The 15,050-nt window shown below is 18.0% G+C and overlaps 1 protein-coding gene across 1 annotated transcript; it reads left to right on the forward strand.

Moving 5' to 3' along the window:
* Positions 1-7,991: 7,991 nt before the first annotated feature.
* On the forward strand, positions 7,992-10,102 carry SRAE_2000068500 (FI21212p1; the record flags this gene model as incomplete). The annotated part of the gene is made up of 5 exons (XM_024651545.1): positions 7,992-8,069; positions 8,144-8,348; positions 8,442-8,541; positions 9,018-9,478; positions 9,543-10,102. The coding sequence occupies 5 exons, from the start codon at positions 7,992-7,994 to the stop codon at positions 10,100-10,102; spliced, it is 1,404 nt and encodes a 467-aa protein (XP_024505212.1).
* Between the last annotated feature and the right edge of the window lie 4,948 nt (positions 10,103-15,050).

Raw genomic sequence — 15,050 nt, forward strand, 5'->3', positions numbered from 1 at the left:
AATGCATTGCTTAGTTACAAAATTTAAGTTAAATTTATATATATTTTACATTTCAAAAATGTAAATCATTTTACTTGAAATACATCTAAGAATGTAGTGTAGTAATATTTATGTCTTGTTATTTTTTATAGTTATAAATTAACTTTAAAAACGGAACTTCTATTTTATTTATATTTTATAATAATTTTATTGTAATTAATAATGATTAATAAGTTTACCTTAAATATTTTTTGCATAATTATGTGTTTTTATAGGAAAAAAAATTAATTAATATCATAGTACTAGCATTTTTGAATATACACTTTTTAAATAAAATTTACTTTTTTCAATTTTTCATGTATTAAATTATCAATTTTTTTTTCACAGACTTTTTATTAAAATGTAACCAAAAACAATTTCTAAATAAATTTTTTGCTCTTTAAAAAGCTAATTTTGAGATATTTTTTTTCAACTTAAAAAAAAAGTTATAAATTAATACATTCAACAATTTTTAGCTTATATCTTTTTTAAAAATTATTATTCACAAAACATTAGCATCAAAAAAGGTTTTTTCAACTCTTTTTTACCCCTAGACTAAATTTCATTTCAAAATCATTTGAAACAATTAATTTATAGTAGATGCTAATTTTGTTCTTTTTTATACTTTATGCTAAAATATCTGTATAAAAGATTTTTTTTTAAAAATAAGATTACACTTTTTGTTATTGGCGCAATTTTAATGTTACAAAAATTTATTAAATATTAAAAAAATCGAAAGTAATTTTTCACAACTTGTTTCTCCTTTGTATATAGGATATAGTAATTTTTGTCACGTATTAATAACATTTTTTTTTGTAAATATAACTTTTCAACACTTTGATTATTATATTCATCTTTTAATTATAAAATTTTATATTGAAATAAAGTTTACACTTTTAAATGTAGTCATTTTTAAAACAAAAATAATGAATTTATTATCAGGTAACTAGTAATATAGAAATAAAATGTTATGAATTTTTATTAATTTAGCTAATACAATATCTAGTAGCATGTAAATCTAAAAAGATTCTTATATTTGATGGTCGTTAAATTTTGAAAATGAAGACTTTTTTAAACATAAAATTTTGTGTTTTCATAGTAGTTTGATTTTCTTCTATAAATAAATTAAAGTAATCAATTAATATACAATTCTTTTGCTCAAATATTAATTTGTAAAACTATTTAAATACAAATTTATTCTTTATTTTTTTAAGATTTTTTGAAGTAGCATATAAAATAAGAAAATTATGTGTGTTGCTTAAACTTACTTGATACTTTGATCCAAATTAAAATATTAGTATTCTTGAGAAATTGTATAATGATATATATTGAACACTTTAAAATGTAAAAAATTTAGATATTCATTGTATTTCCAAAAGATTTAATTATTTCTAAATTTAGTAAATAAAGAAACCTTAATTATGTTTATAATAGCGTAAAAACTTTTAAACAATAAAAAAAATTGTTTTTAGTAAATTTTTTTCTATATAACATTAAAAAATAGAATTTTTCAACCTTACTTTCTAATGGGTTAATATATAAATTTATAAAACTTTATCGCTAAAAAAAAGACAACCTTTTATTAATGTTTAAAACTTGAAAAATAAAAAAAAAGTAACATTTGTATTATAATAATAATGACAAAGAACAAAAAAACTATTGTTAATTAATAATATTAATTAAATTAATTGCCATTAATTTTCCATTATCAATTATCGCACAGGAACATTTGAAATTATCATTTAATATAAATTTTACATCTGTAATATTTTTTTAAAACTAAATTCTTTAATGAATTTTAAATATTTATTTTGTTGAGAATGTACTTGAAATTAAATAAAATGTTAATAAATTATTAAAGCTATTTTATACTAATTTCATTTCTTGTTAATGTAAATAATATTAAATCAATCTTCTATCTTTTTTTTATTATGTTTTAAAGATCCTTAATTTCATTTTCTATTTCCATTATATATTCGATATTTCTCTTCTTAACATTTCTCCTGATAATATTTGTTTTATTATTACTTGATAAAAAAATTTTTTTAATGTTTCAAAAAACCTTTATAATTAAACAAATTTATTTGACTGATTTTCAATCGTAATTTTTTTTTAAAATTTTGACAAATAATAAACTTACACGTAAAGCTCAATCAAATTTAGTTAAAAAATGTTAATTTTATTTTTGAGAAAGTTTTTAGAGTAATTTATTCTTAAAAAAACTTTATCAAAATTAAAATGTTATAAATAAAAATATGATTATTCTCTGATTAAATTTTAATAATGAATCTTTTGTAGTATTTAGATAATACTTTAAAATTACAATATAATTATAATTTTTTTTTTGAAAAAAATAACAAAATTAAAAAAAAAACTGAGCTTAATATTATTTAATAAATTAAGCAATCTTCAAAACTTTAAGTTATTAGTAATTTTTGATTTTTTAAAGAAACAAAAAATATTTTCAAACAGTTTCACAAAACATCTTATTCTAAAAGTTTATGAGGTAAAAAAAACTTTTTAAATAAAAAGATGAACTTTTAAAAACAATTATGAATTTATTTTTTTTGATCAACCACTTACAATTATTTTTATATCTCTCCTCATGTATGTATCCCATTTTTAAATGTCTTCTGTATATTTCTTTCTCCATCGTATACCACAAAACTTCTAACCATCTTAAAAACTTTCTTTTTTTTCCTGTTTCCCTATACCAGTATTTTTTTTACCAATATTCTGTAATAAGACTAGTATTATATGTGTAAATACATAATTTATTTAACATTTTTCAAATTTTTTTATACCAACAACCTTCAGGAAGGAGAAGAGTAAAATATTTTTGTTATAAATATAAAATATATATTATTATAATTGAAAATAAATGTTACAAAAAATTTTGTATGTACATATTTATTTATTTGTTTAATATCATCTTGGATACTGTAGTTATAGTGATTTCTTAAAAAAATTTTTAAATTAAAAGAAACTCTTTCTTTTTTTTTTTAATTTTAATAGTAGTATTTTTAAAAAAAGGAGATTTTTATTTCTCTAAAAATATGCTTTTTGATCAGCTTAACATTCGTAAATATTAAAAATATTTTAAATTAAAAATAATTGTAAAAATACAATTAACTCATTTTATATTTCAAAAAAAGTTCTGGTTTTTATCAAAAAAAAGAAAAAAAAACAAGTTTAAGGTCAAACTGTATTTTAAATATCACAAAAATTATAAACATTACACTTTCTCCATCCAAATAAAGAATGATATAAAAGTACTTCAATTTTTTATATCTTTTAAAAATGACATTTACAAGGTAGAAACAACTTTCACTTCTAATTAAATGCCATTCATTAGTAGAAAACCTGTAAAAAATTTTTTTTTTCTTTCTTAAAAAATATACATTTAATATGTACAAAATATTTATAAATATAAACAAATTAAAAATATATTTAATTTATCACTTAATACATTTATGATAAAAATTTAATATATATAAGAAGTATAAAATATAAAAGGTTAAGATGTAATTATCATTTACCAAAATTAGAAAAAAAAATATTGATTAAAAAATATTTTTATATATAATATTATATGTATAAAATATTTTTTTTTTTTATTTTTTGTAATAATTTTAAATAATTTCTCATATATACATCAATACATACATATATATATATATATATATATAGTAGTTATCATTATAAATTTTATTATATCATCTTTGAATTAAATATTACTATATGTTATAATAATCGAATGCAATTTAATAAAAAATTTTTTGTTTTCTTAATTAACTTTTTAACATTGTATTATATATTTATAAAAGTTGTTACAATAATATTTTATAAATATTGTTATATTTTAGTTTATAGTAAAAAAAATTAATTAAAATAAAATATATATAATATATATTTATTCATTTATGCTAATTTTTAATTTATCAAATTTGTAATTGTAAAAGAAAACTTTTTTTAAAAATAATGTTATATATTCTATCACTCCATTTAAATATATATAAAAAAAAATAAGTATAAATATTTTGAACTTTACCAACAATAAAAATGAATATTTTAATATAATTAGAATAATTAAAGATCTTATTTTTATGATAAGATCATTACTATAAATCATCTTTAGATAATCATATTAAAAAGTTACATTAAATCTTTGTAAACAATTTGTTTTCTTACTCATTATAAATTATCATCCTGTCTTCTTTTAATAACATTTATATGTTTTTTTTTTAATTTAAAAGTGCATTTTTTATCGAAATAGAAAAAAAAAAAAAGATATATGCTAATTAAAAGAATGAAAAAAAAAAGTTGTTGAATATAATTTAAATTGCTTAAAAGTATTAAATAATTTTTATGTTAAAATAATCATTAATCAGAAAATAAAATATAATGATTATCATTATTAAAAAATTATATTATAAAAAAAAACAAAAAAAACAAGTAATTAAAAGATAAATCATTTTTGTTTACTTTTATTAATCATAAAAAAAAAGATTTTTGAAATGTAAATGAAAAAGGTTAACAAGTTGTTTATACAACTTTTTTCTTACTATCAGTGAATAAAAAAAAATTATGACAAGACGTGTAATCACTTACTTTTTATGTAGTTCACGAATGATAAATTTTTTTTTTATCTAATATGGTTTAGTATTTAATTCTTTTACTTCTAATATAATTATACGTCATTTCTTTTTGATATTTCTAAAAAGTCAATAATAATGATTATCAAAAAAAAAAGTGTAAATTAAATACTTTCTTGCAAGACAAAAAATTTTTAAACATAAATCATTTTTTACAAAAACCCATTAAATTATTCAAATACCTTAAGTTTAAAAAAAAAAAAAGTTATTTCTTTAGTATATGTCCTTAAATGATAAATTACCCATTGAATTTTCTTAATGATCATTTAGACACATCTGCATATTCAAATACTTATCTTTTTTAATGATAAAAATTTTTGCAAGCACCTTCTTTTTTATGTCTCTTTGTTCTACAATCAAACATAATTTATTCATTCTTCTTCTTCCTCTTCTTCTCAACTCTTCTTGATGTCCTCCATTACTATCAAACAACAACCCAGACATATATTGTACACCATTTGAAACAAAAAATCTTCTCTTTTACATTTTATTCTTTATTTTTCATATCAATATATGTGATAAAATAACCTTGGTCAATTAGCGAAATTTAATATCAAAGTCTGGAAAAAAAAATTTTTGAAGTCTATCTTGGTGATAAAACTATAAAGATATAATTATTTATTTTTGGAGACATTTTTCTCTGACTATTTTATATTAAATTTATTCTTTATATCAAAAAATTATTACTACACATATATAATCTATAAACATTTCAATAATTAATGCTTTTTGATCAAAAAAAAAATTATAAATGATAAAATTAAAAAAAAAATTGTTTATATTTTATTTTATTTAATAATAATTATTATTATTATTGTTATATTTAATTTAATAATACCAGGATATATGTTTATTGACCTTAGACAATGACAAATAATATAATCATTAATAAAATTTAAGGTAACATAATAACCTTAGACAAAAATTTAAAAATAAATTTTTGCCTATCACACTAATGTCTCGAAATATATAATTATATCAGACATAAACAACAACAACAACAACAATTCCGTCATCATTACATTTTTGTCTCCTGTCTTCTATTGTTTACTGGCATGGATTATAGATATATATGTATATATTTTAATTATAATCACCTTGATTAATGTTATTTTTAATTAAATAATAACAATATTTATGTCAAAACAATACCAACCTTGAAATAAAAAGTTTTCCTTGTCTGATATGTCACATTTTTTTTTTTGTAAGAAATACCTTTAAATTATTATTTTTAAAATTCTTTTGTCAAGAATATATTAATAATAATGAATATATTTATTTTGATAAATGATAAATTTAATAAATCACAAGATTTTTTAATTTATTTTTTGGCATATATTTTTTACTATTATTTATAATATTATTATCCATAAAAAAATTTTTTTTTATATAATAAGTTTAAGGTAAAGTCAAAGAATAATAATAATAATATATATATATATAAGGAAGTAATAATAATTTTTAATTGTAATATAAGAAAAGATGAATAAGAAATATCAAACATTAATTAGCATAAAAAAAATTTATATACATTTATATCAGTAGTATCATATACCATTATACATTTAATCTTCAAAAGATTAATCACAAAGAATAGTCTTCTTCACCATTAGATAGAATAAAGAAATTAACAAATACCATTTTACCTTTTACTCTTTTATCTTTTTCAAGTTTTTGTAACATTTTCTCCTCTTTGTGTTTAAAAAAAAAAAACTTCTTTTACTATATCATACATCTTTTTTCTATACTTCTTCTAAAATAGTGATTGCTATCACTTTTTAAAAAGATCTTTACCACTAACTTTTAAAATGTTAAAGGACAATATCAAAATACTTATTATATATACAACATACATTATACAACAAAAGGGTAACCAAGGCATTTTTGGGGGAAAAAAAGATTAATATCTATTATCAGTTGGAATTTTAATTTATCATAAATATATTACTAGATAAATACCAATCTCTCTTCTTCCTATCAATCACCATAAAAAGAATGGGGTGTAAATATAGATATACAAAAATTTCCGAGGACATTCTTTTTTTTTTTTTTTTCTAACATCATTACCAATATTTGAAGATAAAATTATTAATGATCATTTTTTTTTTATCATTTAATTTTATTAAAAATTTTTAATTTTCACCTTAATTATTATTTTGAATTTTATTATCTATTTTCTATTGTCGTTAATTTTTTCTTTGAAAATTAATATATTATAGAAAATGATATTTTTAATAATTTTTAGCCCTTTTGCATATTTTCTAATCTAATAATATGTGGATTTTTTTTTTCTTTTCTTTTAATCAAGAAACAAAAATAAATAAAAATTTGAAGGTAAATGATATAAAATATTGGAGGTGTATAAATAATAATGTTTGAAAAAAAAAGTAATTTTTTTTTTTGCTTATTAAGCTAAAACTTCTTCTTATCTTAACAAATTTTTGATCTTCTACTTTTTTTTTCCTTTCTTGAAAAAGAAAAAAGACGTTCTAGTGATTATATATATATATGGAGAAAAAAAAAATTTTTTTTTTCTATAATCTTGAATAAGACATATATACAATCTTAATAAATATTATTATTATCATCATCAGTATGATAATATAGGTAATTTAGAATCGCCTTTAAAAAAAAAAGGAATACTTGGTCATAATGTACCAATTGAAAAAGTTAAGAATATCACACCTATCATTAATTCATTTCTTTTTTGGTATTACTATCGTTTTGAGCATCTTCAATTTGAATATATTATATATATATATATAATTTATATATATATATATATATATATACATATATATTATATATGGGTGTAGACAATATACATATGTTGTGTATTAAGGAAGGACGATAAATTTACATTACTATTTAAGAAGGCGATCGAGGTGGCGAACATTGTGACACATACACGCCAACTTACTTTAGGAATTAAAAAATTTGTTGTGGCGTAACAAGAAGAAGAGGGATTTTTGGGTTTTAAAGATTTAATATATTTAAATTAATATCATTAAAAAGACAAGACCAAAAAAAGAAAATCTTAATAAAAGTTTTTGTCACTACACCAATTTATATATATATATATATTATATTTAATAATAATTAAAAAAAAATATATATAAAATATATATTATCTTTCTTTTTTGGATTGTCTTGTCTTTTGATATGTATTTTCTATTCCTTCTAAGGCAATCCTCTTTTAATTTATATTTATTTAATAATCTTTGGATTCTATATATATTGGTTTGTCTTAATCAAGAAATAAATAGTATTCCTCTTGATAATAGAAGGATAAGTAAAGAATATTTTAATAATGATAATATGGGTTTAATATCAACAGATTCAGATGCAAAATATGATGTTGTTTCATTAGAAAATCCTGATATTTATAATGCTGTTGTAAGTTTTATTATTTTTATTAATTTTTTTTTTTATTAATTATAATATATATATATATAATTTTTTTTTTTAAGAATTATCTTAATTTATATGGATATATACATAATTCACTACCTACAACTAAAGAATTTTCACATGCAATTAAACGTTTTCAAGATTTTAATTCATTAGATGTTACTGGAATCCTTGATCTAGAAACATTATATGCTATGGGTAAACCACGTTGTGGTAATCCTGATTATGTCAAATCACATATTTTAAAACGATCCAAAAGATTTCGTAAGTCTTTATCATTTTATATATTTATATAAAAATGTGATATCATTAATATATTTTTACTAATTAAAATTAATTTTTTTTTTTTATTTTAAGAGACTGTTGCAAAATGGGAAAATAAAATAAAGGACGGTGAATTGTCACTAAAATGGTTTATAGGATCATATACCAAAGATATGACACGAAATGATTTAAGGTATACCTTTTTTTTTTTTTTTAAAATATATTTTTATATTAACATATATAAAAATAATTTTTGTTTTATCTTTAAATATTTTATATATATTTTTATTAATTCTACTCCAACATCTTATAATTATTATATTTAATATATCAAAAATCTTTTCTATACTTTTTCTTTTTTGTCTTTTAATTGATGGACCTGACAATTTTAACTGACAATTGTGTTTTGATAATTTTTCTAATCGCCATATACGTATATTTAAAAATATAGAGTAGCATAATGATGACCTAATTATCATTAGAAATAATTATATTTTTTACTAAAAAGATTATTAACTTGAAATAGTAATTAGCAGAAAACTTGATTTTTATAATATTAGTGACTCCTAAAATCAAAAAATTTTTAATTTCATTTGACCTTTTTTTGTTTTCCTTCAATTTTTTATTTAAAAAAAAATTTTTTTTATTCAATTTTTGTTTTATTTTTAGGCAAACTGTTCAGAAGGCTTTTCATGTATGGTCATCACAACATAAATTACATACAGTTCCAAAAAAATTTGTTCTATCTTTTAGTGAAGCTGAAACAGAAAGTGAAGCTGATATTGTTATTAAATTTGCTGAAGGTGAACATGGTGATTCAAAAGCATTTGATGGTCCTGGTTCACCAAATAAAGGAAATATCTTAGCTCATACATTTTTTCCTAATAAACAAATTCATTTAAAATTAAATGGTGACATCCACCTTGATGATTATGAATTTTGGATATCAGAAAATTCTCGTAAGGAAGGTGTTAACCTTTTACAAGTTCTTATCCATGAAATTGGACATTCATTAGGTTTAGGTCATTCAAAAAAAAAACAATCAGTCATGTTCTTACAATATAAACGTGATCACGGAAGTCGACCTAAACTAGATATTGATGATATGTGTGGATTATATTGGACATACAGTAAGACAACCTTTTTTTTTGTACTATATTTTATTGTATTATATTTTTTTTTCTTTAATTTTAGTTGGAAAAAATGAAATGTGCTTACAGTATTTTACATTATCAGATATCTCAGTGCATCATACATCAAATGATTATGATGAGATTGTTGTTAGTGATCAATTTATGGAGGAAGGAAATTTAATTGATAAAACATCTGATATCAAGAAATCTAAAAATTTATCATATAAAAATATTAAAAATTTATTTAAAAATACTGAAGTGCCATTATGTAAACATGATCCAAGAATTCAGAAACATTTCAAATTAATGTTACAAAAACATATGTCTTTTGATGAAGAAACCTCAACAATTAAATCACAAATGATGTGTGCATTTTATGAAGGTTTTCATAAAATATTTAATACTGGTATCCTATTAGATATGGAAAAAATACGGATACAATATCAATTACATTATGCTAAACATTTACCTTTTGTTAGTGATACTTCATCAACAAATAGTAATAATGATATTGATATCTCATCAACAAGTCCTCGATTAAATCCATCTTTTTATAATGAGGAATTTTTTGATAATTTGTTGCAATTTTTGTATAATGAAACGGGAGAGATAAATTTATGAAATTATTATTATATATCAATAATTCTATATATATTTACACACTTATATATATATATATAACTGGGTGCAAAGCTTTATATTAAAAAAAAAAAACAAAAACCTATCACCAAATTAATTTTAACTCCTATTTTTATATTCTGGTTTCTTTTTTTTTTAACATTACTTTACACACAGGATTTTTTTTTTTTTAATTATTATTAATTGCCACATATATACATATATATATCATTTGACCAAAAAAATAATATCAGTGCTGGTACTGATTAGGTATAAAAAAAAACTTTTGTTTGTCTTTTTTTTTTATGCCTCTACTATATTTGGCATAAAATTTCTATGAATACGGATATCTATCTATTTATATATTTACAATAAAACCCTCTTCTTCTTTAACTATGGCAACATTTTTATTAACTTAAAATGTTATCATTACACACAAATAAATATATATACCTACACATAATTCCTATATATTAAAAATTATATATATATATATTTGTAAATTTGTTTTATTTTTAATAAATTTATAAACTATTTATCAAATAAAATGTATTTCATTGAAAAAAATATGATGAAAAGATAGTAAAATGAAACATTTTTATATTATCAAAGTAAAAAGATCTCATACCAATAAAAAAATCTAGACAGAAGACGATTAAAGAATATTAAAGAATCTTCATTCTTTTTTTTTTTTTTTTTCCAAAAATATACATTGAAGGTCAGGTTAATAAAAATCTAATAATAATAACCTCTTCTTTTTTAAACTGATTTTTGACAACAAGTATTAATATTTTATAAGAAATATTTACTATTATAATATTGAATAGAAGTAATAAAAAAAAAATTTTTTTTTTAATATTTATATGAGATAAAATATAAAAAAATTAAATAATCAAAATTAAAATAATATAAGCAAAAAAATATGACTCTTGTCCTATTGTTTAATTAGAAAAAGATAAACAAATGATAGCTATAACAAAATTTTTATATCAATAGTTATATTGATTATATAATAAAACAAACATTATCAAACACCTTTTATATTTTATTTCTTAAAGAGTAGAGTATATATATATATATATATATCAATATGTATGGTGTTATTCTGACATAAGTTATGATCATTTATATAAAAGCATCTGATGTTCTAATGTTAATAATAATAAAAAAAAAGATTAAACTTTAAGAAGATATATTACATTTATAGTTATAAACATTTTAAATTTTACTTTCTGTCATTTGTTAGATATATTTATTAATGTCTTTTTATCATTCATTTAATTATCTTTCTTTTTTTAAAAAAATATTTTTTTTAAGTTTATACTGATAAATTAGTATTATTTCTGTATGAGATACCAAGCTACAATGATTGGTTTTTTGTATCTTATAATTTATAATCACACATTAAAAATATAATTTAATATTTATTAATTTTTCCTATTGTAGTAATTAATATATTTATATTTCACCTAGTATCACTCAAACAATGATACTTATTATCTTTTTTTTTTTTATTTTTATCACATATTTTAATAAAAAAAAATATTATAATATATAACTATCTTTTAAAATATTTAAAACTGAGTATATAATTTCAATTGATAATATTAACTTTATCATCAATTGTTATATAAAAGAATTTATATATTTAATTTGTAATTTTATATAACATATACATAAATTTATAGATATAAAACTATTGTTATTTTAAAAAAAAAAAAGAAACCTTCCTCCTTGAAAAATTATTATTTTAAAATTTCTTTTCATTTACACTATTATAATTCAAAATTAATCTATAAATATTTTCTTTTTTTTTTATAAATTATTTTATTATTTATATATTTAAAAAATATTTATCTTTTTTTTTTCATATAAATCTTTATCATTCTCAATGGCAGTAGATTGTAAATTATTTATTTCAATTGTTTTATAAAATTATATTAACGTATGATTTTTGCGCAATTATATGAATAAATATTTAGAACTCCCTCTTTTTTTTTTTACTATTGTCTAAAGTTATATTACCTACTATTTTATTGAATGGGTACATTTGTAACATTAAATATTAGGAACACATAAAACTATAGTTAATAATGCTCAAAATCAAAAGTCATGTATGCTTATTTCTTTTTTTTTTTTTTAAAAAAACCTTTCATTATTATAAAGAATTCTTTTAAAAAATTTATTTAAATACATATATTATCATTGTAAAAATTTTATACATACTTATTTTAAATAAATAACTTAACATCAAAAGACACGTTCTTTTAACTCTTACTATTTTTTATAATATATATGCATATTAACAACAACTTCTATTTCTTCATGACACAAAGGTTAAGAAGAAAATATACTCAATAGATACGCATATGTAGTCGTCAACATCATAATCATTACCATCATATGTATATATATTCAAAAATACAACATATCTTTAATTTTTTTTTTTTCTCATTTTCTCCAATACCAAATTTATGTATAAAATGTATTATTTAATGTTTCTATATATAAATTTTTCCTCCTCTATCTCTCTCTTTTATTAATTTATATTTGATGGTAGTTTTTATTATTATTTATAATATATTTTGTAAGAACAGTTTATTTTATTTTATTTTTTTTTTTTGTTATATCTAGTGTTCCTTAAATTTTAAATTATATTTATATATATATATATTAAACATATTGAAATTTTTTTTTTATTACTTTAAATATAATTATTGGTAATTTTTTAAAATATATAAATTAATTTTTCTACTTTCACTATAAATTATTACACCTATTATATAATAATATATAAGTTGTGAGTATGTTTAAACATGTGTGACATTTTTCTGCAAAATCAAAATATTTAAAAATTCTTTGTTGACAAATTAAAAATTAAAGTTACTCAAAGATTGTCCTCATTACTAATTTATTTCCCTCATTTAAAAGTAAAATTCATTTTTTTTCTTTTTATTATTTCAATGATCAATTGATAATCTTTGAAAATAAAAATCTTTTATAATTTTATTTTTATACTTCAAGCTAACCAATTATTATCAATTTTTTTTTTATATTTAATATATTTTGTGTTTTTAATATATCTATATGTTTTTGTGTAATTTAAAAAATAATGATTTATATTTTTAAAATAACATTTTGTTTCATACATCTAGTATAGTGTATAAATATTATAATAATTTTTACACAAATTTATTATATTATATTATTTTTATTATATAGTATTGTTATGCATTTATACTCATTTTGATATAATTTAATTTAAATGATTAGTAATTTATATTTTACACATCATTTATTTATTATTACTAGATTTGTTGAGTGAATTACTATAATTAGTGTAAAATATAACTTAAAAAATGTTTACCTTGTTACATATTTTGTGATAAAAATATATATTTTTTTTACCTAAAAATATAATTATAATTTATTATATATTCTTTTTTTTATCTTTACAACAAAAGGCATCTTTATTATTTTCTAATTTTCTTTATTTATTTTTTTTTTTCATCGTTAACATAGCATTTATCTATCAAATTTCTATTACATATTTTTATCAATTATTTTTTTTTATTATATTTCACTTTTGAAGTTAACTCCATAGTTATTTAAAAAAAAAAAAAGTTAATAAATATAAATTTTTTGAATAAAAATTAATAAAAGATATTTGTTAAAATTTATTTAAAAAATTATTATTAAATGATATTTAATTTTTTTTTTCTTATTATTCTCTTTTTTTAAAAAAAAAATCTTTTTATTCATTCTTGGCATATTGTCACTTTCTTCTTTTTTAAAATATCCTTTTTCATTTTTCTTTAAAACATTCTATATATATTTGTATTGCTTTTAATTTTTATATGTTATATATATACTTCGTTATTTTATTCCCCCTCCTTTTCTTCATCAACATATATACAAACATATATATATATTATTTATACATTCCCTTACAGCAAACGGATGTATTTTTATAATATACCACATACAATATAAATTCCCTATATCATAAAATTGTCCAAAATTAATTTTTTTTTTATTTTAATTTTTCTTAAAAATGTTAAGTTTGCCTTCTTAAAAAGTTTTTTTTTTTTATTTTTTCTAGTTATTTTTAATTTTAATGATATCAAAAAGTAATGACATTTCATTTTTATATCTTTTTTGTTACTTTTTTAAACAAAAAAAAAATTATTACCGAATGTGTTTTGATAACAATTTTATCTTCTTTTGAAATAAAAATTTGTCATCAAGTTATCCCTATTACATATATATATATCATATCTTTCTAACCATTATATATTTTCATTGACACTCTTTCCATTCAAATATCATTAAAAATACATATATACATACTAAATAAAAAAAATTCTTGATATAGGAACAGTTAAAAATAAACGGTCCACATTCCATTTTCTACAACTTTATATTATAAGTCATCACACAAATAATTTAGGTGCAACTTTTTTCTTTTCCCAACAAAAATCGTTATCCCCTTCGTTTTTTTTTTTGTTTGTTATAATATTAAATATAATATTTGTGCCTTTTTAATATATTTAATATTATTTTACAAAAAAAAGTTTAACCTTGCTTTTTTATTTTTAATTCTTGCAACGTTTCATAAAAACATTACACATACATAAACTATTTAGATAACCATTTCTTATATAAACTATATTTTTATTATCTAAAAATTTATCTTTTTCTTTTTTACAATTTCTATTATATTTATGTTTTTCATTTTTATATACCAAATATCTCTCTTTAACCTCTTTTTAATTTATTTATAATCAAATAACAAAAAAAAAAAAAAAAGTAAACTTCTTACCTATAGAATAAACCTTTCTAATAATTTACAAAATGACAAAAGAAATTGTAATATATTTTTTTTTTATTATAGGTAAAAGTTTACATTTTTCACGCAACCTCCCAGATGTTTATATATATATATATACAT

This window comes from Strongyloides ratti (assembly GCF_001040885.1).
Source record: "Strongyloides ratti genome assembly S_ratti_ED321, chromosome : 2".
In the NCBI taxonomy this organism is placed as follows: Eukaryota; Metazoa; Nematoda; class Chromadorea; order Rhabditida; family Strongyloididae; genus Strongyloides; species Strongyloides ratti.